The 22,955-nt window shown below is 42.5% G+C and overlaps 3 protein-coding genes across 8 annotated transcripts in view; 1 reads left to right on the top strand and 2 right to left on the bottom strand.

Annotated features, from left to right (window-relative positions):
- The first annotated feature begins 844 nt into the window (after window positions 1–844).
- drd (drop dead) lies at window positions 845–15,433 on the top strand. Of its 2 annotated transcripts, XM_002058021.4 has the most exons (9): window positions 845–1,631; window positions 8,647–8,793; window positions 9,572–9,840; window positions 10,773–11,061; window positions 11,115–11,460; window positions 11,987–12,349; window positions 13,192–13,508; window positions 13,577–13,725; window positions 14,650–15,433. In XM_002058021.4, exons 1-9 carry the CDS (start codon window positions 1,187–1,189, stop codon window positions 14,893–14,895), a joined length of 2,571 nt encoding a protein of 856 aa, XP_002058057.1. In that variant the 5' UTR covers window positions 845–1,186; the 3' UTR covers window positions 14,896–15,433. The 2 variants fall into 2 exon arrangements, with proteins under 2 accessions (XP_002058057.1, XP_032296396.1); XM_032440505.2 differs by lacking the exons at window positions 845–1,631; window positions 8,647–8,793 and adding an exon at window positions 8,942–8,957.
- Window positions 15,434–17,793: 2,360 nt separating this feature from the next.
- Window positions 17,794–18,762, bottom strand: RpL37a (ribosomal protein L37a). The gene is made up of 3 exons (XM_002058022.4): window positions 18,639–18,762; window positions 18,246–18,381; window positions 17,794–18,172 (listed from the first exon to the last, which is right to left on the bottom strand). Exons 1-3 carry the CDS (start codon window positions 18,639–18,641, stop codon window positions 18,030–18,032), a joined length of 282 nt encoding a protein of 93 aa, XP_002058058.2. The 5' UTR covers window positions 18,642–18,762; the 3' UTR covers window positions 17,794–18,029.
- A 371-nt stretch (window positions 18,763–19,133) lies between these two features.
- The window catches only part of LOC6634444 (uncharacterized), a 33,450-nt gene continuing 29,628 nt past the window's right edge, over window positions 19,134–22,955 (bottom strand). For 2 of the 5 annotated variants that reach the window (XM_032440435.2, XM_032440436.2), the window contains exon 9: window positions 21,825–22,648. In XM_032440435.2, coding sequence (XP_032296326.1) covers window positions 22,108–22,648 — 541 coding nt within the window. In that variant the 3' untranslated portion in view covers window positions 21,825–22,107. Of the gene's footprint in view, window positions 20,243–20,739; window positions 20,899–20,972; window positions 21,075–21,133; window positions 21,195–21,824; window positions 22,649–22,955 lie in introns of those variants that run through there. The other 3 variants (XM_002058023.4, XM_032440437.2, XM_070208193.1) reach the window with 3 other exon arrangements.

Below are 22,955 nucleotides of genomic sequence, written 5' to 3'. Positions count from 1 at the left end.
AGCTTCGATTCGTGACAAATGAATAATCTGGAAGTACGGATTCGAACCGGTTCAGCTGAAAACCGGTTTGCAGCCTTGCTGAAAACCCTTCTCGGTTAGCGTTTGGGCAAATAGTTTGGTTCAGGTTCGATTCAAGGCGAGAAATAATGTTCGAACCGGTTCAGTCAAGAACATGATAACATGATTGTGTTCTCCAGATGCTCAATGCAGATAAAGCTAACTATATGCTGGCTGCGCACTTGCATTGACTCCAAAGCGAGTTTTAAATTCCCAGCCATACATATATACTATATGCAATATGAATATGCGAAAGATGCTTCGATCGGGCGCAACTATTTGGCTGAGGGTAGAAAAAAAAACTCCCATGATTGTGTCGTACAAATATGTTAAATTGATAGTTCTATTGCGCATAATCTTTGCTGGATCTGTGGGAACTGAGCGAGATCGAACACCAATCAGCGGGGAGTGAGGGGGGGGCGGAAGGGGGTGGATGGGAGGGAGGCAGCAACTAGCTTTAGCTAAAACAAATAGATTTCGCAGCGCAAACGATTCGCATGCACATCACGAAACACAATGCAATCGACAATTCTTGACAAGATGTGCAGCAGGCATCGAGCAGCCGCTAAAAATTCGGTTTGCATTTGGTTTTGAAATGTTTTTCGGTCTGCGGCTAAAACAGACCAACACGAGTACAGCACATATGTGTGCGCGAGACACACACACACACACACAGACACCTGACTGTGGCTGCGACTGCGGCCGAGCCGCCGCCGAAACCGTCGAAACCGTCGAAACGGCCGTCTGAACGGTCTTCGTACGCTTCGCGGCACTTGGACAATCAGTTGACGTTGAATGTTACGTCTTGACGGTCGCTAAATTAGTCGCTGGGCTCTGCCAATACACACACACAAGCACGCACACACACAAGCTGCGCCCGCGCGCTGCTCAGCAATAAAAATAAAAAAAAAAAATAAAAAATTCTACACAGAAATTCTTTTCGATCTTCTGCAAATATTTTTTTTTGTTTAATTTTTTTCCGTTGCTATTTTTTTTTTGTCTCGTGCCTACGCCGTGTGTGTAAAAGTTTCTGGTGTTGTTATGTGCCCAGTGTCGGCGTGCAGCTAATTGCAATCCGAAAGGAATCCATTTGAAGCGCGTTTCTCGGTGCCTCGCTTCCTGCTGTGTCATGTGGTGCCCGCTGCCGTTGTTGGCGCTGTTGTGCTGCTGCCTGTGCAGCCGCTGCTGGGCGCTAGATGGCGCTGCGGCCGCTGTGGCGAATCCCACATGCAGCCTGAAGGACAATTGCAATCTGGGCGAGAATCTGCTGTCAGTGAACGCTGACAGCGATCCAGTGGAATCGCACATCGCCTCCATATTCGAGGATAAGGTCAACTATAGCCTAAAGCTGTTCGCGGATGATGCCAATGCGGCAACAACAACAACAACAACGACAACTGGCAGCAGCACCTCGACCACGGTGCTGGATGTGCTCCACGATGCGCTCGCTGCCGCCAATCTCAGCGAGCTGCACCACGCAACCACCACAACGAGCCGCAGCACCGCCAACTACACGCTGCGCCAATTGAGCGACAAGCGCGAGGATGACGATCAGGTCGAGGATGACGAACGCGGTGAGTCTCCCCTTCGATATGCCGTGTCTAGGGTAACTCGGCAACTATAAGACTTAGACTTGGCAAATTAAATAGGTTGACTTTATTTAACTGTACGATGATAAATACTTTGATTCTGTGAGACGGAACTTGACTGAAATATTTGGAATTTCAGCCTTCATATTTGCCTGATGGAACTCGGGAACTTTAGAAGCTAGACTTGGCAAATTTTATATGCGAGCTTAATTTAACCAAAAGATGATAAATATATTTGTTTAATTTGTATAGTCTGTTTCACAAATCGGAAGAATAGCATTATGCAATTGCTCTAACCATACTTCGTTATATTTGTCTAATCGAACTCGGGAACCTTAGAAGCTAGACTGTGCAAATTTGGTATGAGCTTCTAATTAAGCCATACGCGGTTAAATATTATGTTTTACATTGAATAATCTGTTGCGCAAATCGGTAAAATATAATAAGGCAATATGATTTACAATTCAGGATATTTGGAAGCTAGACTTGGCGAATTTGGTATGTGAGTATGAAGAAAGGTGTTTTTACATTATAAATACCCTGTTTTACTACAGTTATGATTATGATACTATATAAACTCTTATGCACATTGCCACAGTCAAACAGACTAAAGGAACTCAGAAGGTATACAAGCTGCACTTGATAAACTTGCTATACGACTACTCAGATACCCTAAGCTAACAAATGTGCGAAGAAATGCAATCATAAGTTTTATATGAACATAGCCATGCATTCGAGCCAATCCAGTCACATCCGAGTTAGGCTTTGCAGATTTGATATGTGGGCTACACCCTACACAAAAGGATTTTACTTTGTTTTATTTTGATTGTAAAGATTAATATATTAATTTATATAAACAAAGAGAGAGAGAGAGTGAGAGAGAGAGAGAGAGAGAGCTCATCTAGTTACAGGGTATCTTCTGGCTCAGCATTCTTTACTTGTTGCTTGTTATTTTTGATTTTATAATTTCCAAAAATGTATTTGGCATAGTTACAAATAATTTCAATTTGGACTTTCTCACGCCACCCGCGCTCCTCACTTCAATGTTGTTTATTTATTTATTTTTTTTTGTAGTTTCTTTGTTATTTCTCTTGCTGTCCCCTTTTATGTGATTTCAATTGTTATTGTCATTTATAGCTGTTAATGTTATTACACACTCTCTTCGAGTGGACAGTACCCCGCCCCTCTATCCGCTCCCCCCCCCTCTCTTCGGAACACTTCAAGCTTTATGCTGTCCCTTTGCGTACTTTTGCACAACGTGAAATGTTGCATAAATGTTGCGCGTGCGTTAAATAAAATCAATTGCCCACTCCCCCTTCCCCCACCCCACCCCCCTCGCTCACCTGTCTCTTGTGATACGTACCACGTACGACGCCATCAACCTTAATGGCCACAAAGACCTCCATGGGCAGCGCTACGTGATCAAATCGAACCCTTGAACAAGAACCGCCCACAGCCCAATTACAAAGCACTCAAGTCCGTAGAGCAACAAGTGTATACGACTTGCAGTTACCCTGTAAAAAAACAACACTCTTTATGCATTTCTGCAAATTAGACCAACATGGTCAAGGCTATTTCCCGAGAATTGTGTAATTCAATTTCAAGTTTTCGCAAATATTTGACGAGCTTTTCATTTTCATGCAGTTGTGATATTTGAGCGAATTGCTTGGCTCTAAGTTTTGGAATCTCTTAGTTACAGATAGTTGGGCAAATGTTTATGATTATAATTTATGAATTTATTTAATTTGAGTGGTTAAAGATTCTTTCAATTAGCTAAAAGCGTAGAAGATATGCACATCATGAGCTGAAACATTTTTCCTAACATTTTTTCCTGTCTCTCGCATAAGGAATATAGCTTTAGATCTCACAGTCTCTGAGTTATGAATATATAGTGTATATGAGAGTCTGCATACCGAATTTCATAGCTCCAGCTATTGTAGACTCTAAGTTACACATAGTTGGACAGCTGAGGGCTCAGATATACATTGATATCTCCATCTATATGCCTATCGTCCAATCAGTAAAGCTCTGTTATCTATTTATATTTGATGTCTGCATATCAAATTATATAGATCCAAACTAACTATTTTGGCATTTGGCAGCCCACGCACAAGATATATATTCTTCTTTTTGATAAAGGGCATAAATTTGATGAGATTTGAATGTTAACTACTTGTACGTAGGCTGAGACAATTGTCAGCGAGCACTTCCGGTTCGATGCGTCATGCCGCGCGTCTCATTAACATGTCCAAGTGTCTGTCTACACATTCCAAGCCCGCGCACCTGCTCCCGCCACCGCCCCCCGTCCCTTGTCGCAGCTCCAGAGTCTCTGTACTCTGCCCAATTTAAATTGTTGTCCACTTATTCTTGCTAAAAGGTTCGGCCTTGTTGTTAAGTTTTGGTCAAATATTTGTGCTGTGATTGCGGGCGGGCCAAACGCAGTCGAAAAAAAAGTCCCGTGCACTGGGCTAGAACAGACTCTGTACATATGGAGGCATATAGGTTTATATATACATATATTTTTTGATATGCCCAAACAATAAGTTGTGCTCCCACACCCGAATCCAAGCCCAAAGGCTGTTGCAATGTGTCAACTTGCACGGAACTTGTGATTTTCAAGTGTTGACATATGATCTTTCCCTCAAAGACAGGTAGATACAAAACAATCTTGATCTGTTTATCGTTAATCAACACTAGACCTCAGTCTAAAAAGTTAATCAACAATAGAACTTGTGTCGAAGCTTACGAGTAAGGGTTGGCTGATGATGTAAGCCCTCTGGGCACACGTTTTGCTCAGAAAGACAACTTAGTGTTAAACAATGTTGATCTATTTAGCGTTTACCAGCACTAGACTATAAATGGGTGTTGGCAGTTTATCTAAGCCCACTCAGCCCAAGTCCTGTTCCATAGATATTAAGTTCAGCCGCACATAGCTGGCGAATTCAAGCGCAAATTTCAACGTGCATCTGCTGGCACATAATCAATCTGCGTATCCTTCTCTTATTGCTTAACATTGTTTGGCATTAATCAACACTAGATTAGATACAAGCGTACATTGTGCAGCACTCGTGCAGCCTCGCACGAAAGCAACGTGACTTTGGCTTTTGACCAAAAACTCGTTGCTGGCCAATAGACCAAGCAGCTTATAAAGCTAAGAGTACTCTGGCTGCGACTTTAATTGTTGTTTATGATTATGAGGATGACGATGACGATGTCGACGATGATGATGATGGCAATGATGATTTGGCACTTAAAAGGTTACTCGACGATAGGAGCTTGACAACTGAAGCGTTTATTAACTGAATCAATCAGCATTTAGATAGGCCAAATAGAAAATTCTGATTATCAAATTGAAATTAACAAAACGGTAGCAAGTCTTTGCAATAACCGTTGCACTCATAAATGGTTAACGCTTAGCCAGAGGCGCCCAACTAGCGAATACCCTTTAAACAAGTGCACTACGGATTTTATCATTAAATAACTTTGATCTTTTGAAAATCTGGAAAATCTTTAAGAACTTGAAATAGAAAGAAAGATATCACAACTTTCTATTCTATATTTACATATTCACATACTAGCTGCTACTATAACACCTCGCTTCAAACACTTATAGGGTATTCCTTAAGAGCTTAAGCTAACTGCAAATTTTATTAGCAAACATGTTAAAGATACATGCTTGAGAGTACAAGATATTTCAGATGATGCCACGCTAATTGGCAGCAAGAATAACAATAACAAAACGAGTAGAAAATAAAGAAAAAGCAAAAAAAATCACACAATCGATAACTTGAAGATCGATTAAAAATGCGGAGTCATGATCAGTTAGCTTAAATGACAACCAAAGAAATAACAAGATAATCCGTAAGAATGAAGAACACACAAAAAAAAAAGAACTTTCAATTCTTGTGTACGCCAGAAAAAAAAGCTTGGATGAGGGAGAAGGTGAGGTAACATTACGGTTATGCAAGATAGAACACAACGAAGATTTAATACTCTTCCAATTAGTACAAACATTTTTTTGAGAATAACTTTATCTATATCGGACTCAATCGACTGAGCTGTTGCAACTCAAGTTCAGTAGATTTATCGATAATCGGATGTCGTTTTCCTTTTGTGCTTCTCATTTCTAATGGACCAAGTAGTTGCTCTCCTGCAAACCATCTGCTGCCTATCGGTTCAAAGGTAAATCGATTATTAATCGATGCAAGTCTTTTGTGTTTTCGCGTCCTTTGCTCATGATTTTTATCGACTTGAATCGATTACTTATCGATTAATGCATGCAGATTAGGCTGCAAACTCTGATATACATGTCAACTTTTCTTTCAGTCGCTACCTTCACTATTTCCGCCAATTGTCTTGAATCGATTATTAATCGATCAACGTTTCTTAATTATGCAATAGCTTTTTACTTCCTGCATGTTATCGGTCTTCAAGTTTTTTGTCTCCTGAACTTTTAATTGTCTAGAGAAGCTGATTTCATATTTCCCAAACGTTTCAATCGCATTTACCATGCCGAGCACAACATTAAGTTGGCCCTAAGTGAAGATTTACGAGTACCGCCTGCCTGTGGAATTTTCAATTCTTCCTTGTCTACGGGCATAGGGTATGAGTGTGAGCATTAACATATGAGAGGGAATGCGAGTATTTGCATTTATTTTCTTATATGCTGTTCGCTAAGTAAAACAGGGTATATTGGTTTTGTGTCCGAGCAGGGTATAGGGTATTTGTTAGCCACGCTTGTTTCGGCTGCTAACTGAGTATTGCGAAGTCGTTTGCATCCGACTGAAAGCCTTCAACTTGCTTTCCATATGGCTGCGGCAATTTTAGATTCTAATGTGGATTATCGCATCTTTAGACGTATATAGAATATGACGACAGGGCAGACACACACACACGCACAGACAACAAAAACACACACCCACACACACACACACATTACGCAGTCGTCGCTTGTCGCCGCGCTTATCTGACGCACTTTGTCAGTTTGGGGACTGCCCAGCTCCTCACCCCCCTTCCTCCCGTTCCCCTTGTCATGCTCAATACGCGCGCGCGCTTGCCACGCCCCGCGGCATCGATGCGCCCCAAGACGGATGCAGGCAATGAAGCGTAACTAGCTGACAGATATGTCGGAGCGACGTCGTCGTCGTCGTCGTCGTCAGACGCAACGCATGCGGAATGCCAAATGAGAGCTTGACAAATTGAAGATTTGTTCAGCTTGAGCATAAAAAAAAAACCCAGAAGAAGAAGCAGAGGCAGCAGCAGCAGAAGCAGAAGACAGCAGGCGACAGCCCAACAATGATAATGATAATGTTAATAAGAACAAAGCAACAACAACAACAACAACAACTCGCAAATTGCGTGTTGCATGCTGATTGTGGCACGAGCACAAAACCAAGCCAAGCCGAGCTGAACTGGAATTCGAAATGGAATTGGAATTGGAATCGGAATCGGACTTGAAATTGGAATTAGAATTGGGCTCGGGTCTAGCTTTGGGCTTGGCACGCACGCAATGCCATAGAAAATACAATAAATAAATAAATAATATAATAAATAAATAAATAACTAATTTGAGTAAATAAATAAAAGGCAGAAACATTTTTTTGTTTTGTGGCGCCTCATTAGCGGCCATTTCTATGCACTCGGCTTCTGTTTGGCTTGCAGCGGTTTTTCTTTGGTTTTTGGCCGCGTTGCCAACTGCGGTTCACAGTTCCACTTCCTGTTTGCGGGCACGCGTCAATTTCACAAAAGGTGGCAACATTAATTTCGATAAGTGCTCGTTATGCGATAAATTGCCTAGCCCCAAAACTGAGACACCCTGTGTTTTTCTTTGTCCAAAGGACGCTCTTTCTCTCTCTATAAAGGTTGTCTAGGCCAGAGAAGTCGGCCAAAAAAATAATGTAAATATGGCTCAGTTTGCTGTAAAACAACTTTTCCATATTTGACTTTCAAATAATTTAGGCAAATATCATAAATTCAAACAGAATGCATATTTAATATTTGCCCCAATTTGTTCTTCTTTCTCTCAACTTTAAACAAACTATTTCAGTCTATTATATTTACATAATTTCTTTGCTCTAAAACTGTGAACTATTTTCAAATGGTAAAAGCAAAGAACAAGCTAATTGGTGAAACAGAATCTTTTTCTAAAGAAAGCTCTATTTGGGCTTAGGTAGGGTATTTTTGGGGTTTTCGATTTGGCCCAAAGCCCTGTTTATTGTGTGGCCCAGCTTTTCTATATGCATTTCATTAAACAGGCTAGAAGATATATAAGAGCGCGCGCCTAAAACCTAAGAGATTTATTGAAAGTAGAGGATTTTGGTATATATTCTAATCGATTGCTTAGCAACGGGGTATGTTATCGGTTATTTGAGAGACAGACAGACAGAAGGAGGGACAGACGGACGGATGAATCGACAGAAGGACTTCGGCTATTGATGCTGATCAAGAATATATACTATACCGGGTTCAGAGATGCGTCCTTTTGCCTGTTACATACTATTGCACAAAAACAGTATACCCTTTTAATTATTTTCAATGGGTTCAGTGTATGAGAGACAACACTTATCTTCGGGATGCGGTACATTAAATACTCCTGAGAAACATGTGTACATTGGTTTGTGTTATAAGAGACGAGTTGTAAAACAGCATCGATGATTGAACCGAGCGCATGGTCATTCGAATGCTTAAATAAACATATAGACAATTAGGAAAAGACTGCGGACTCAGCACAATTAATAGACATTAATTTTAATTAAAGCACAACATATCTTATCGATATACAATTATCAATTGAAAACCTATCATTAATCAATGCTATCGATAGTTAGTTAGCGTTAATTTGCCATCTCTAGCAGCGCAATCCCTTGGTGCAATCCCTAAGCGAATGGGCAACGCCAATGTCACTTGCACTTTTGGTCGCCAGGGGGCGCCAGGTCTTGAATTTGGCTTGCATTTCATTTGATGTAAATTGTAATTTGTGTGAAATTTGTTTACTTTGCAGTTTACTTGTACAATATTGGCAAACGATTTCTGGCCATCTCGCAGCCTTTCGATGCGGCACGCAATCCGGATGCCTCGCCGCTGTGCCGCGCTCAGATGCGACGCTATTTGAAGGCGTTGAACAATTTCGATTTGTGGGCCTTGAAAAGTGAGTATCCGAGTGCATGTGTGTGTGTGTGTGTGGCAGTGCTGCCAAAGCTCGAATCAGAATCAGAATTCGAGTCATTGCCAACCGGGCAAGAGGCAGGCGAGAACCGCAGACGCGACGACATGAATTGAAAGAGTGCAAAGTCAAATGAATTAAATAATCAAGTTCTGAAATTGCAAACACACACACACACACACACATGCACACTCGTACACATACACATACACATGTGTCGTGCGGCTAAAGTGAAGGTCAAGCGTCGAACTTTACCCACATTTTGCGCGACTCAAGCAGCGACAGCTGCCCCAATGCCAAACGCAACAACTGAATTTAAGCCAACTGCAGCAAATTGCAGCAGCAACAGAAGCAACAGCAGCAACAAAAACTATGCGAACTTGGCACCAAACTGCGGCCAGCTGGCTGCGAGCTCAGCATCAGAACTAGAGTTGGGCGCGTGACACGAAACGAGCACGACTCACTAAGAACTCTAAGGAATCACACTCAAGAATATATACATATATAAAAAAAAAAATAGCTGCATACTTTTGAAAAAAAAATGTTAATGTTATAGTCGAGCGTGCACGACGGGCAGATACACTGCTGCGATCATATTACGGCACGCGCCCATCTCTAATCAGAACGAGTTGTGCGATGAAATCACAGTCAAGGTCGCGGCGCATGTCGTCTATGCACTTGTGTGTGTGTGTGTGTGTTTTCATTTTTCATTTTGGTGTAGCATGCAACACCTGATAACTAACTAATACGCCATTTCTTGCAGTGCACGATGCCAGCGGCAAACTGAACTCGGGCATACTCAATGGCAACATCAACCAGCCGGGCGACTTTGATCAATGCATGGGCATACAGCAGGCGCACGATGACGTCACAAGCGGCAACAATAACGATGACACGCAGGCGAATTCGCCGCTGCGCGGCCAATACTGTTTGGCATACGCACAGCCAGTGTTACCACATAAATCGAAACGTTTGCAGACCTTCTTTAAGCTGCTGCAATCGCACGGGCCCTTCAAGAGCGAATTCAATGACGTAAGTAGAACGAACGTGAGAGCGAGAGAGAGTGAGCGTCGATTAGAGAGAGAAGTGCTCTTAGTTTGGCTTGCCAAAATGCGATTCAAAAGTTCAATTCATTCTTGGACTTATGGGCCTAGACTAGTTCGGCTTAGAACCGGTTTGCAGCAAGCACAGGCTTTAAGGTTTTTATACATATGTATTTCAATTTATATTTTATGCCTTTTATGTGCAGCGCTCAAGTTCTCAAGTTCGTTGGCCAAGTGCTCGCACTTAATGCACTCGAAATGGCGCGCTTTGCACGTGACTGCGATTGCAAATGGATTAAAAGCCATAAAAGGCAAAGGCGTCCATGTGTGTATGTATGTATGTGTGTGTGTATGTATGCATTTGCTTAGGCCCGGCGACATTTATAAAAATAGCCTCACGAAAGTTAGTTCAGCTTTCGCTCGCACAATTCGCCGCGTTGCTGGCCTGCGTTAGAGAGAGAGAGAGAGAGCTAGAGAGCGAGCGCGAGCGAAATGCCGCAACAAACAGCTACAGTTGTAGTAGTTTTTGCGGCGAGTTCGACATTGAACTTGACGAGAAATGCGAGCAAGGCGAAGCATTCGATTTGATTTCGCCATAAGAAAAAAAAAAAAACAAAAGCAGCAAAAAAAAAAAAAAAACAAAGTCGCATTAAAACTAAAAACTATTTGGCATAATATGCTAATCGTTGGGCTAGCCAAACGGCCGAGGTTCAGTGAACCCAATAAAGCGGTTTCTTTTTTAATGAAATTCTTCTTTTTCGATTTTTACGATCACAACAAATCGTTGGAATTTGTTTGAGCAGAATGCGTAAATTCGCCATGTTTTCTGTTCGCAAGCAAGTGACTTAAGCAACAAACTTGCGCATTTGACACAACTCATATCCAATCACCCTTCTTCCACCTCCTTTCACGCTCTTACAGCCGGGTCACCGTGTACCGCGCTACTCCCTGATCAATTGGGGCATCTGCGTGCCATCGGGCTGCACGTACCGCGACGTCGAGTACAGCGTGGCAGAGTATCTGCGGAATCAGACGGCCGCGACGGGAATCAGCTTCAATGTGCGTGTCGAGCCGCAGATGTGCCAGGTGCGGGATCCACAGCCCTGGGATCGGAACACCACCTGGGCGGTGCGTTTCTTTGTGCTGGTCGTTTGCCTGGCGGTACTCTCCACGGTCTATGATCGCAGCACCAAGACGCAGCCGAAGCAGAGTAAGTGCAGCTGCCAGTTGTGAGCGATATCCATCCTAATCCCTGACCTGCAGATGACTGGTGCACCGCCTTCTCGCTGGACAAGAATCTGCGCTGGCTGTTCAGCACGCGCAGCTCGCCGGGCGACATCGAGGCCGTGCATGGCATCCGATTCCTGAATGCGATTATGCTCATCTTCTCCCACAAGTCGATGGCCATGTTCTTCAATCCGTACAACAATCGAACGGCCATGTCGGAGAGTCTGGGTCAGCCGTGGACGGTCATCGGACGCGCCGCCTCCCTCTACACGGATCCTTTTCTCCTGTTCAGCGGCATGTTGACCTCCTACTCGCTGTTCGGCCGTCTCATGAAGCAGCAGCCCATTCGGCTCAAGAATGAGTACATCAGTCGTCTGATGCGGTAAGTCGGGCAGACTCTTGATTTAATAATATATACACCTGTTTGAGTCAGTTACAGGGTATCTCAAAGTTGACTACTTTCCTTTAAGCTGGCTGATTTTCTATTTCTAGCCAATATTCGAAAACAAAAACTATTTCCCAGGGTATATACTACGACAACTAAAATAAACTTCAAGGGTATTTGCTAGCCGACCACTTTCACGAGCTTACAAACTGAAATCTTTTAATTGAGGGGTATCTGCTAGTCGAACGCTCTAACTTGATACAAACAAACTGAACAATTTGATATATGCATTATTTATAATCAGAAGTAAAGTTACAGGGTATCTGCTAGTCGACTACTCTAACAAGCTCACGAACTAAATTCGTTTATCTTTTCTCTCAGACCTCTAGAGATTTGTCAAAGACATAATTGAGAATCAATTGAAAATAACAGGGTAACTGCTAGTCGACTACACATATAAAGAATTTTTTAAAAAATTATTTTTCCTAATCGTTTCTCCCCCCCCCCTCTTTTTTATTCGCAGCATTGTTCCACCGCTGGCCGCCCTGATACTCTTCTGTACGTACGTGCTGCCCCTCTGGGGCTCCGGTCCGCAGTGGAACCTGGTCGTGGGCCACCATGCGGACATCTGCAAGCAGCATTGGTGGCGCAACCTGTTGTTCATACACAACTATTTTGGATTCAGCGAGATGTGCCTGACGCACACGCATCATCTGGGCATCGATACGGAACTGTTCGCTGTGGCGCCCCTCTTCATCTTGATCCTCTGGCGTTGGCCTCGTCGCGGCCTCCTCGCCCTGCTGCTGCTCTGCACGATCGGCACTGCGGCGCGCTATTACACAACCATTGTTAACCAGCTCTCCAACTACATATACTTTGGCACCAAGTGAGTAGATGCACACTTATATTTTATACCCTGTACGCATTAAAAGTGGGTCATGTCCGATTGCATAGTCTGTATGTATACGTGAGCCGTTCGACATGCTCAGTTGATTCAGACATGTCCGTCTTTCCGGGCTAGAATTGTGCTATTATCCGTTCGATATCTCACTCAATACAATATCGATAAGTATCGATGAACTGTTTCGATATCACTTCCCATCTACGCAATATCGATAAGTATCGATTTTTAACCACGATAGTTTCTTAACATATTTGAGAGAATTATATGAGCATATCTCCTATTGTTCACACACATTAAGTTTTTTTCAAAGCATCGATAAGTTGTATCGATATCGCTCCTCATTTGCCTAATATCGATATATATCGATTTTTAAACAAAGTGTTTTAGAGACTCTGAACTAGAGACTCGAAATTCGCCCTCTCCTCCTCCCGCTTCGTTTGATTTGTCGCACTTAATCGATAAGTTGCTTCGTTTCGATTAAAATCGATAAGAATCGATTTGCAAATTCTGCTCTTCGAGCATAACACGGCGCCTATAGCAACCAGAGACAACTAATTTTGTATGTAGACTCTAGTGTAGTATATCTTTGGATCTATTTTAACTGTTCCCAATCAAAACTTAATAAAGAGCCTTATTTGAAGCTACAATCTGGGACTTTGGTATTTACTCACATTTGAGTGCAATATTTAAGATCGGACAATTTCTTAAAGATCGGACAACAAACACCGAAGTTATGCAAGAACGGAGAAAGAAGATCACTTTTACGTTCTCTTTCATTAACTCTCTCCCCTCTCCCCTCCCTCCTGTCTCTCTTTCTCGCTCAGCATACAGCGGCTGTTCCGCACTGCGGACTACATGTACTCGTTCCCGCCGCACCGCTCCACGGTGTACATCATGGGCATCCTGCTGGGCTATGCGCTGCGCAAGTATCAGGGCGTCCAGCTGAGTCCGCTGCAGCTGCGTCTCGGCTGGCTGGCGGCGACGATCTGTGTGCTGGCCTCGCTGCTGGGCCCGGCGCCGATGGGACACATCGATTACGTCTACAACTCGACGCATGCGGCGATTTATGCGGCATTTGCGCCGATTGCCTGGTGCCTGTTCTTCTCCTGGATTGTCTTTGTCTCCCACAATGGCTACAAGAGTGCGTAAATTGAAGGCAGTTGCTTCCGTTTTTGCATTTCGACTAATCGTTTCGGCTTTTCTTTCCAGATAAACTGACCAGACTGTTTAGCTGGCGCGGCTTCCAGGTCTCCACGAAGCTCTCGTATGCCATTTACCTCACGCAGTTCCCCGTCTTCTTCTACAACGTCGGACGAAGGCGTCACATACACCACTATTACAACTTTGTCTCGATTATTGTGAGTATATTGCAAGGTCGTATATATATTCCTGATTCTGGTTCAGTTGTTGTAGCCACATGTCCGCTTCTCGCCGAGTCCCTTGGGCGTTTTATTGGCATAGGCTAGTTTATTTTTATATATGTCTAAAGTCTACCAGATCGGGTGACTATATCATATATGTACCCATATTGCCGATCGGCAATTGGAAATATGAACATTCTTTTTTTTCGTATTCAAGATATCTTCAACAAACTTCGCACTTAAGAGCTTCTCTTTCTATATAATATAGAATCCATAGCAAGAATCAGTCTAAAATCAGTTCATTCCACTCAGACTGTGTTCCAATTGGAAATATACAAATATACTTCTCATGGAATATAGTCCCCATGGGGAAATAAGTGAAGTCTTGCTCTAAACAGAATTATATATTATATAGTTTCCATGGGAAGTTGGGATACATCATATACAGATCGGAACATGTTCCAATTGGAAACATACAAATAGAATTCCCGTCAGATTTACCCATTCTGAGCGGAATACAAATATAGTTCCATGGGAAGCCAAGTACAATCTCATTCCAATCCGAATTACATAAATATAGTTTCCATGGGAAGTTAAGATAAATCATATTCCAATCTGAGCTATACAAATAAATTTCCCAATCGGAACAATATATATATAGTTCCCATGGGAAAATAACTAAAATATTATTCTAATCCGGATTATATAAATCAAGTTTTCATGTAAAGTGAGGATAACTCCGAATCCGACCGGAATCCAATCCAATCGGAACGGTACAAATATAGTTCCCAATTGGAACTATCGTTCGAAAATTATGAATTCATCTATGTATTGTAAATTTGTGGTATTCTATTTACTTTATGTTGTTGACTTTTGCTATTCGTCATTAATTGGAAACTTTTCTGCTTCTTCCACGTGCAGCTCGATACCAACGAATTTATCTCGATCTTTTTGGCCTCCGTCGCGCTGACGGTGCTCTTCGATGCGCCTTTCCAGAATCTGAAGAAGCTGCTGATCAAGCGACCCGCCGCCAACCAATCGAAGGCGCCAGCGACGACGCCCAGCACAATGCCAACTGGCACTGCCTTACGGGAATCGGAACCGGAACGAAAACTGGTATCGGAACCGGAACTTGTTCCACTTCAGCCACATCCGCACGCCGATTAGCCTGAAGCTCTCTTTGTATTTGTATTTTGTAAATTTGTCTTAGCATTTAGTGGCAATGTATTTAATTACCCCGGATAGCCTACCCTACCCCCCCCCCCCCGCTCTCTTTCATTACCACTGCCTAATCTGCCCGCCCCGCCCCCTACCTCCTTGAATTACCGACCCGCCTAGTCTTAGTGAAACGCTTTATACATTGTAAATTGTACATTTAGTCAGATTTCGCGTTGAGAAAAATACGTTTTATATTAATTTGATAATCTTCCTTGCTTTTCTCTTATTTTTTTTTTTTGATAGTCTTTAATTAACCAAACACTGCTTATTGTTGTTGTAATCTTTGCCGGCATTATCTTTATCGGAATCCCGCTTTGCTATAAAGATTATCAGCATAATACTATATATATATATAAATATACGAGATATCTAATCTTAAGCCAGGTCGATTGCGCTTTATTTTATTTAATTTTTATGATTTTATTATTTTTTTGTTTTTGATTTTGTCCTAATTTAATAAAATCGTGAAGCACGTAAATATGCTGTACTTCTATAAGTTGTAACTTCTCTTTTCTATAGTCGACTTTTGGGCGGAAACATAAAAAAACAAGTAGTCGGGAGCTCCCGACTAGGGGATACCCTGAACCCTCTTCTTCCAACATCAAATGCATATATATATATTCTATTTTAGAAGCTATATGTCATGTTTCGTGACTAGCTCTTATTATTTACCAAAATTGCCCAAAAAAAACAGGATATCGATTTTTATCGATTGCTTGGAAACGGAGTAAGTTATCGATTATCGGAAACAAATCTGCGCCGGCACTAGGAGCACCTACATCTAAAATTTCAAGTCTCTAGCTCTCATAGGTTCTGAGATCCTTGCGTTCACACATACGGACGGACGGACGGACAGACAGACGGACATGGCTAGATCGACTCGGCTATTGATGCTGATCAAGAATATATATATTTTATGGGGTCGGAGATGCTTCCTTCTGCCTGTTACATACGTTTGGATTTTGCACAAATACAATATACTCTTATACCCATTTTTAATGGGTTCAGGGTATAAAAATTGCTCTTTTGCGCATTAACCGGCCTTGCCCGGCTCGAGTGCATTAAACTAAAATAGCTCCGGCCGAAATAAATCGATTTCAAAGTGCATTTTAATTTATAGTTTATTCTCTTCTTCCCATACTTTCAAGTGCAGCAAATCCCGTTGACATTTTGGCTGATTTTCATTTGATGCCCTCAAAATTTCAGCATGATCGGACTTCAAGCACCGAGACACACAGTTGGCATCGTGTGAAGCAAAGTGAAAGCAGGTAGCATGCTTGTAAAGGGCACTCGACGCTGGGTTCAGACTATTTTCCAATCGTACATATACCCTAGCACTAGCACAAGGTCCCAAGACTATCTACAAATTTGGCGCTTCTTCGTTGGATTTCGACACACATTTCAAAAAGAGAATATGAGGAATATGAATATGAACAGCTCACAATGGCTACGAACATAAAACAACAGAATATAGATTCTTGTAGAGTGAAATAATATATAGGGTATATGCTCTCGTAGAATAGCCTATATCCTACATTTTAAGTTCCTAGCTATTGTTGGCTTCTCAAAACAAAGAAAACAAACATCTTGTTTTGAGTAAAAACGAGACTTAGAAATAATATCGCCGGAACGCCGAAGATTCAATACCCTTGTAGAGATTTCCCTTTTGCAGATATGTGAGAAAAGTGAAGCTCGCAAATACTGAGCTCGATTATAAATGCCGAGCCTGGTCGAGATATCTTCATAAACAGATATATGACATGGTGGTCCGATCCGACTGGCTTCGACATATGCAAGATTCCAAGATGATAGCTTTACAACTGAGAGACTAGTTCGGACAGTCGGACCTGGCTATAACGACTCGACTGTTGATCTAGCGTACATATACATAATGATATCGGAGATGTCTTCTTCTATGCGTTACATATTGCATGACAAAACTATAATACCCTCAACAAGGCTATAGTGCTCTGCAAAGGCAGCAGAAGAGCCTAGGTTCAAATTTCAAGTCTCTAGCTTTTAGAATATTAGAGGTACATACATTTGGAAATGCATAGATCGACTCGATTGTTGCTGCCGATCATGAAAGCCTATTCAACACAGTTTAACTTATTTTACAGGGTACTTAGATCGTTTCTGGCCTAACTGTGTTATCAGCCATTCGTAGTGTTTGGTTACACAGATAATATCAAAATATATGCATGTTTCTAGAATCTTTCCAATTGGTAAACAATATTTAACTATTTAGAGGCAACCACTTACCAAGCGTGTATCAACGAATGCCTAAATCAGTACAAAATTTCCTGCTGGGTCATGAATTTGCTGCTCATGCATAAAGCAAATACAGTTATGCTGCCTGCCAAAACTCCATTAACTGTTATCCTAGTGTGGAATGCCAAAACTCGATTTAACTGTTATCCTAGTGTGAAATGCCAAAACTCGATTAACTGTTATCCTAGTGTGATATGCACTGCTAATTAATTGGTTCTCCTTATTATTGTAGTTAAACGATTTAAAGCGAGATAAAGATTTGCTGCTGTTTCCCTCGATTCTGCTTGCTGCTGCGTCCGTTCACGTTCACAGTTAGATTCATTGTGAACGTGCCGCCTTCCAGTTCAAGCAATGCTTAACCTCATTCTTCTTGAACCTGCTGCTATTCCAGTGCAGTGGTAAATAAAAATGAGAAGGTTGCACCAAATTTTGGCCTTGTGCTGCAGCTGCTCTACGTCACAACAACAAAATGTTCAGCTGGCATTCATCTGGAACTCCAGCAATGTGCAATTGCGATTCACAATAACAAAAAAAAAAAATAACATAAAAAAAAATTATAAAATAAAATGGCACACATTTAAGTTCTTCCTAGTTGCACTTGCTCTTGTTGTTGTTGCACAGAATCACCGATAAAAAAAATATATATATATACGCACAATTTTCACTTAATGAAAAAAAAAAACATATTAATTTATTAACTCCAACCAAATGTTGAAGCATTCATTTTTTTTTTGTTGTTGTTGTTGCTGCTGCTGCTGGATGTTTAATTTGTGGTAACTGCTGCTGCTGCTGCACCCCCGGAAGCCGAGAGTCTATTTGCCGGACTGAGCCTTCTTGGGCTTGGCCTGGGTGCCCTCGCGGAAGCCGTTGCGGAAACGGCGGCGCACCACCTTCAGGTGGCTCATGCGGCCGGTGCCGGTGGTCTTCCTCCTCTTGGCCTTGACGGACCAGTTGTCTGTTACCGAAAGGCACCCAAAATTAGTAAAGAGCGTGGACTGATGAGAGAAGGGCAGGGCAGGAGTACTTACATGAACGCAACTTGGCAGCGGGATAGCCGCACTGGGCGCAAGTGGACTTCTGGATGTGGTAGGAGGAGCGTCCACAGCGACGGCACAGAGTGTGCGTCTTGTTGTGGCGTTTACCAAAGCTCGAGGTACCCTTCGTCTGTAATCGAATATTGTAATTAGTATTGTGCACAATAGGCGCGCCATCATAAATTCGCCAATTTGTTTATGTTATTTTTGTGTTGCGGCCGCCAGTGTATATTTGGCACGGGATCATGGTAAATTTGAACATATTCACACTTGGCGGCATGCGCGCAAAATTTACAGTATATTTTCAATAAAAAATATGCGCGGATGTTTAGTGAAATTGGCGATTTTATTTTGGCTTGAACGTGGATAATTTTTTTGTTAACACACCATCTTGTATGGCGAACGCTCGTAGAAGAAAGAGCGAAAGAGAGGCCCAGCGCACAAATGTCAGTTTGACAGCAGCTGTCACAAATATGGCGTGCTGGCAGGGTTGCACACGGCTACAGCGCCCTCTGCTGGCCAACAAGCGATGACTATCGATAGTGAGCGCGCAGCCAACTTCATGTGTGTGCAAGCGATTACACGCGATAGATGGCGTTAGCAGCAAGGCGCGCAATTCAAATTTGAATTAAAAACCAATTTGTTTCGCATTTTAGTTAAAATATTCATTGTTTTATTTATGAAATAAATTATTATTATTTACATTGGAAATAATGCACGAAATACAAATAATATTGCATACAAAAAAAAAATCGATTAAAGAAACATTCGCTTTATCCAATAAAATTGTACACACGCGCGAAATATATGCAAAAAGGTTAACTATATATATAGAGAGAGAAAATTGTGGTGTGTGTGTGAGAAATGGAACTAAGTGCAGAGATATATGTTAATTTGCTGAATAAATGGTCTAAAGACTTTTTCGAGTACTTTTTCTTTTTTTTTTTTTGCCGTCAATGGCACGCGTACTACAAATATTATTTACTTGATTCGATTTGCTGATAGGGCAGATATATATATGCATGTACTGGGCACTAACGTTACGTAACTAAGTTTTAATTTGCGACTATGCGCAAGTCGATTTGGCCTAAGGCCTCGCCTCAGGCTAAACCAAGTTGCACATAATTCCTGCTCTGGGTTAGGGCTGATCGGTTGATATCGGTATTATTTACGGTGCTCTTTCTCTTCCTCTTCTTTGTTTGTTTATTTTTTTTTTTTTTTCAACTAATTTCTAAGTTATATAAACCACGCCACGCCTCGCCTCGCCTCGCCTCGCGCCTCACACATATTTCGCTTTTTATTAACTAATTCATAAACAAATTTCAACTAAAAACTTTGCAGCAAGCTTATACGAGAGGGGGGAATGGGGAAGGGGGGGGGGTAGACAATTGAAAACTAGTCACGATTATCTATATATATATAAAATATCTCGACTTTTACAGTTTTCAGATTTTCTTAAGCTCTAATATGCCTGCTCTTCTTCTTTAGCTGTCCTTTCTGCTTCTTCTTTCTCTTAATTTTTCTTCTTCTTGTTCTTCTTCTTTTTTGCTATAAACAGAAAGTGTGCACCTACAACTAGGTCGCAGCTCGAAATTCAACAAAAAAAAAATAATCAAGCTCAAGTTGAAACACAAAAAAAAAATTGTAAATTTAAAATTAAAATTAATATGAATTTTGTTGTTGCTGTTGTTTTTTTCTTCTTCATCTTTTTCGTTGTGCGTTTGCCTCCCTATTGCTCCTCCACGCTGATGGTGATGATCATGGTTGGTCAATAGTGTCCGCCGGGGCCGACGCCGCCACCTCCGCCGCCGCCGCCGCTGTGTCTGTGATGTTCACGTCGTCCGGCGGACTGATCCCGGTCGCGATAATCGCCGTTGCGCGAGCTGCTCTTGTGATGATGATGATGATGCCGCTTCTTCTCGCCCTTGAGGCACACATCCGACACGACCATCTCCGAGTTGTCGCGCATGCCATAATTATCTCGGCCGCATCTGTGAATCGAGGTGAATTTAAAGCTATTAGATTTTGTATTTAACAAGAACTTTAACATGTACTTTAGCATGAACTTTAATATGTACTTTGACAGAAAGTGTAATATGTAGTTTAACATGCAGTTAAAAATACATGAACTTTAACACGTACTTAAACATGCAGTTAAACATGTACATACATTAACTTGCACTTGAGCACAAGTACGTTAACATGTAGTTTAACATGCAGTTTAAATATATATTTGATCTATTAAATGGCAACATCTGGTTCAACTTGAATTTATCTTCGTTTGTCATTTGATTCACTTGTCAAATACATTAACAACGGCGTTGCCACCTTGTGAATAAATTAAGTGGCAACACTTTATCATGTCTAACAGCTGCTTGTCAAATATATTCAACAAGCAGCTGTTTGCCATGAACATGCGAACACGCTTAGCCATTTATCCGCTAGTTAACTTTATCCTCTTGGCAACTTTTAACATTCGTTAATTTACCTGTCCAGATTCTCGCGGGAGCGTTGCATATTGTCGCGCAAATTGTCGCGAGAGCGCGTCATGCTGGGCGGATCGAGCGTCTCCTTGCGGCGCAGTGCATTGTGCGAGCTGTTCTTGGAGGCGGACTCGTGCAGGTTCTCCCACGCCTGGCGATAATATCTGTAAGCGAGAGACAGAGAGAGAGAGAGAGCTTTAGCTGTGAACTGTCAGGAAAGTTTGGCATAGATACGAACCTGTTGAGGCCATTGCGAGAGCCGGAAGTGGAGCTGTCAAAGCTGGCGACCGTGTTGCAGTCGGGCGAGGCGCGATGCCGATAATGCTGCGTGGTGCGGTTTCTAAGAGAGAGCAAGAGAAAGATAGAGAGAGAGAGAGAGAAAGAAAAGAGAGATTATTAGTTAACTTTCTGTGTTCAAGAGCGCGTGAGAGAGAAAGGGCGTGCGCTACAAGGTCCACAACTGGTCGGTGTTAGTTACAAGAGAAAGAGAGAAAAGAGAACACAAGAGAGAGAGAGAGAGAGAGAGAAAGAGGGTAATAAAGAGTGCGGGAGGTTAGATACACATAATATACATATAAGTTGAGAGATGCAACACAAAAGAGCGACAGAAGAGCGAAACGTGCAGTGTGTGAGCGAGAGAGAGAGAGAGAGAGAGGGAGAAATAGAGAAAATGTATGCAAAGATCATGTGTGTGTTCGTATGTGTATCTGTGTCTATGTGTGTGTGTGTGTGTGTGTGTGTGTGGCCCGACAACAGCGTTTGATTGATTGACTGATTGATTGATTGATTGACTGATTGATTGATGAAATGTAACAGCAAAAACAGGCAGCCCCCCACAGCATTCGATCGCAAAGTCACTTTCAAGTTCCTGAATTGAAATTGCATTGCATTCTGTTTTGTTTGATTGAGTGATTGATTGATTGATTGATTGTTTGTGTGTCTTGGCTTGTTGATTGAGCGTGTATTGTTGTTGATGTAGTAGTTGTATTGTGTTGTTGTTGTTATTGTTATATGAGGTATATGTGTTGTTGTTGTTGTTGTTGTTGTTTTGGCTGCTTACATTTGTGTGTATGGCCGTTGTGCGGTTTGATTGAAGGCACACAGTTTCGTTGTGATTGATCTGATTGATTTGTTTGATTTGTTTGATTTGTTTTGGTATTGCTTAAATTGCTTGATGCTCGATCGAGTTGCTGAGTTGTTTGATTGTAGCTCATCTTTGGCACACGTTCACATTACGTTCGCAGGTAGTCTTCGGTATTTGGTTGCACATTTCAAATTCGTTTCGTTTCGCTTCGTTTCGTTTCATTCCCATTTCATTCCCCTCTCTACGTTTTGGTCACTCTTTGGCTTGTTCCTTCGCTCTCTTTGCCCGCTTACATGTGGCTGCTGCTAAACAGCCCCGCCCTCGCTCGATAGCCACGCCCATAGGTGCTCAGCTCGCGCCGCGCCAGCTTCTGATCGTCGAAGGGCAGCGCCAGGACGCTATACCAGAGCGAGCCCGCCGGCTCGCAGCGTGTGCTCGAACCGATGCTGCCGTATCCATCGCCAAAGAGCCGCATATGATAGCCACCGAGCAGGCCGCCGCCGCTTCCAATCTTGCCGCTGCAGCGCGTCAGCTGTGCCGTCGAGGCGTAGCTGGTGGCGCTTCTGGCCGTTGCCGTTGCATAGCTGGGCAATCGGTTTGGCGGCGCTCCGCTGCCTCCCCTTGCCTCCTGCTGCAGCCTCTCCTGCTGCTGCTGGCGTCGCTGCTTTTGTTGCTGCTGCTGCTGCTGCTGCTGGTGCTTCCAGTGGAGCTGCTGGTGTTGTTGGTGGTGGTGCGGCCGCGGATGCTGCTGCTGGTGGTGATGATGGTGGTTGTGATGATTGTAATTGGTAAAATGTTTAGCGAGGTGCCGCCGTTTGCTGTTCGGGGTGCTGACGAATGATTTGCCGAGGGGTGAGAAGAGAGCGAAAACGAAAACGAAAAAAGAGAGTTGTACAACAAGAAAGAGAAAGCGTTTCGATGTAACGATGTATGCGTGAGTGAGTGTGTGTGTGTCTGTTTGAGAGTGTGTGTCGGTGTGTGTGTGTGTGTGTGTGCAAGGCAGAGAGAGAGAGAGAGAGAGAGAGAGAGCGAAAGAGAGAGAGAGAGACGCTGCTCTACTTTTGAGTATGTACATTTATGGGCGAATATACAAATGAGAGCGAGCTGAACAGCTGGGTGAGAGAACGAGAGAAAGAG

Source organism: Drosophila virilis, chromosome X, assembly GCF_030788295.1.
Source record: "Drosophila virilis strain 15010-1051.87 chromosome X, Dvir_AGI_RSII-ME, whole genome shotgun sequence".
Classification (NCBI taxonomy): domain Eukaryota; kingdom Metazoa; phylum Arthropoda; class Insecta; order Diptera; family Drosophilidae; genus Drosophila; species Drosophila virilis.
This window is presented reverse-complemented; position numbering and strand designations above follow the sequence as displayed.

Bases quoted from the DNA above. Each gene is read 5' to 3' on its own strand.
- drd (XM_002058021.4), top strand. From the start codon at position 1,187: ATGTGGTGCCCGCTGCCGTTGTTGGCGCTGTTGTGCTGCTGCCTGTGC. The intron at 8,794-9,571 runs GTGAGTATCCGA...CATTTCTTGCAG, and splicing joins CGATTTGTGGGCCTTGAAAA to TGCACGATGCCAGCGGCAAA. The intron at 11,461-11,986 runs GTAAGTCGGGCA...TTTTATTCGCAG, and splicing joins TACATCAGTCGTCTGATGCG to CATTGTTCCACCGCTGGCCG.
- RpL37a (XM_002058022.4), bottom strand. The intron at 18,173-18,245 runs GTAAGTACTCCT...TTTCGGTAACAG, and splicing joins CGCTGCCAAGTTGCGTTCAT to ACAACTGGTCCGTCAAGGCC.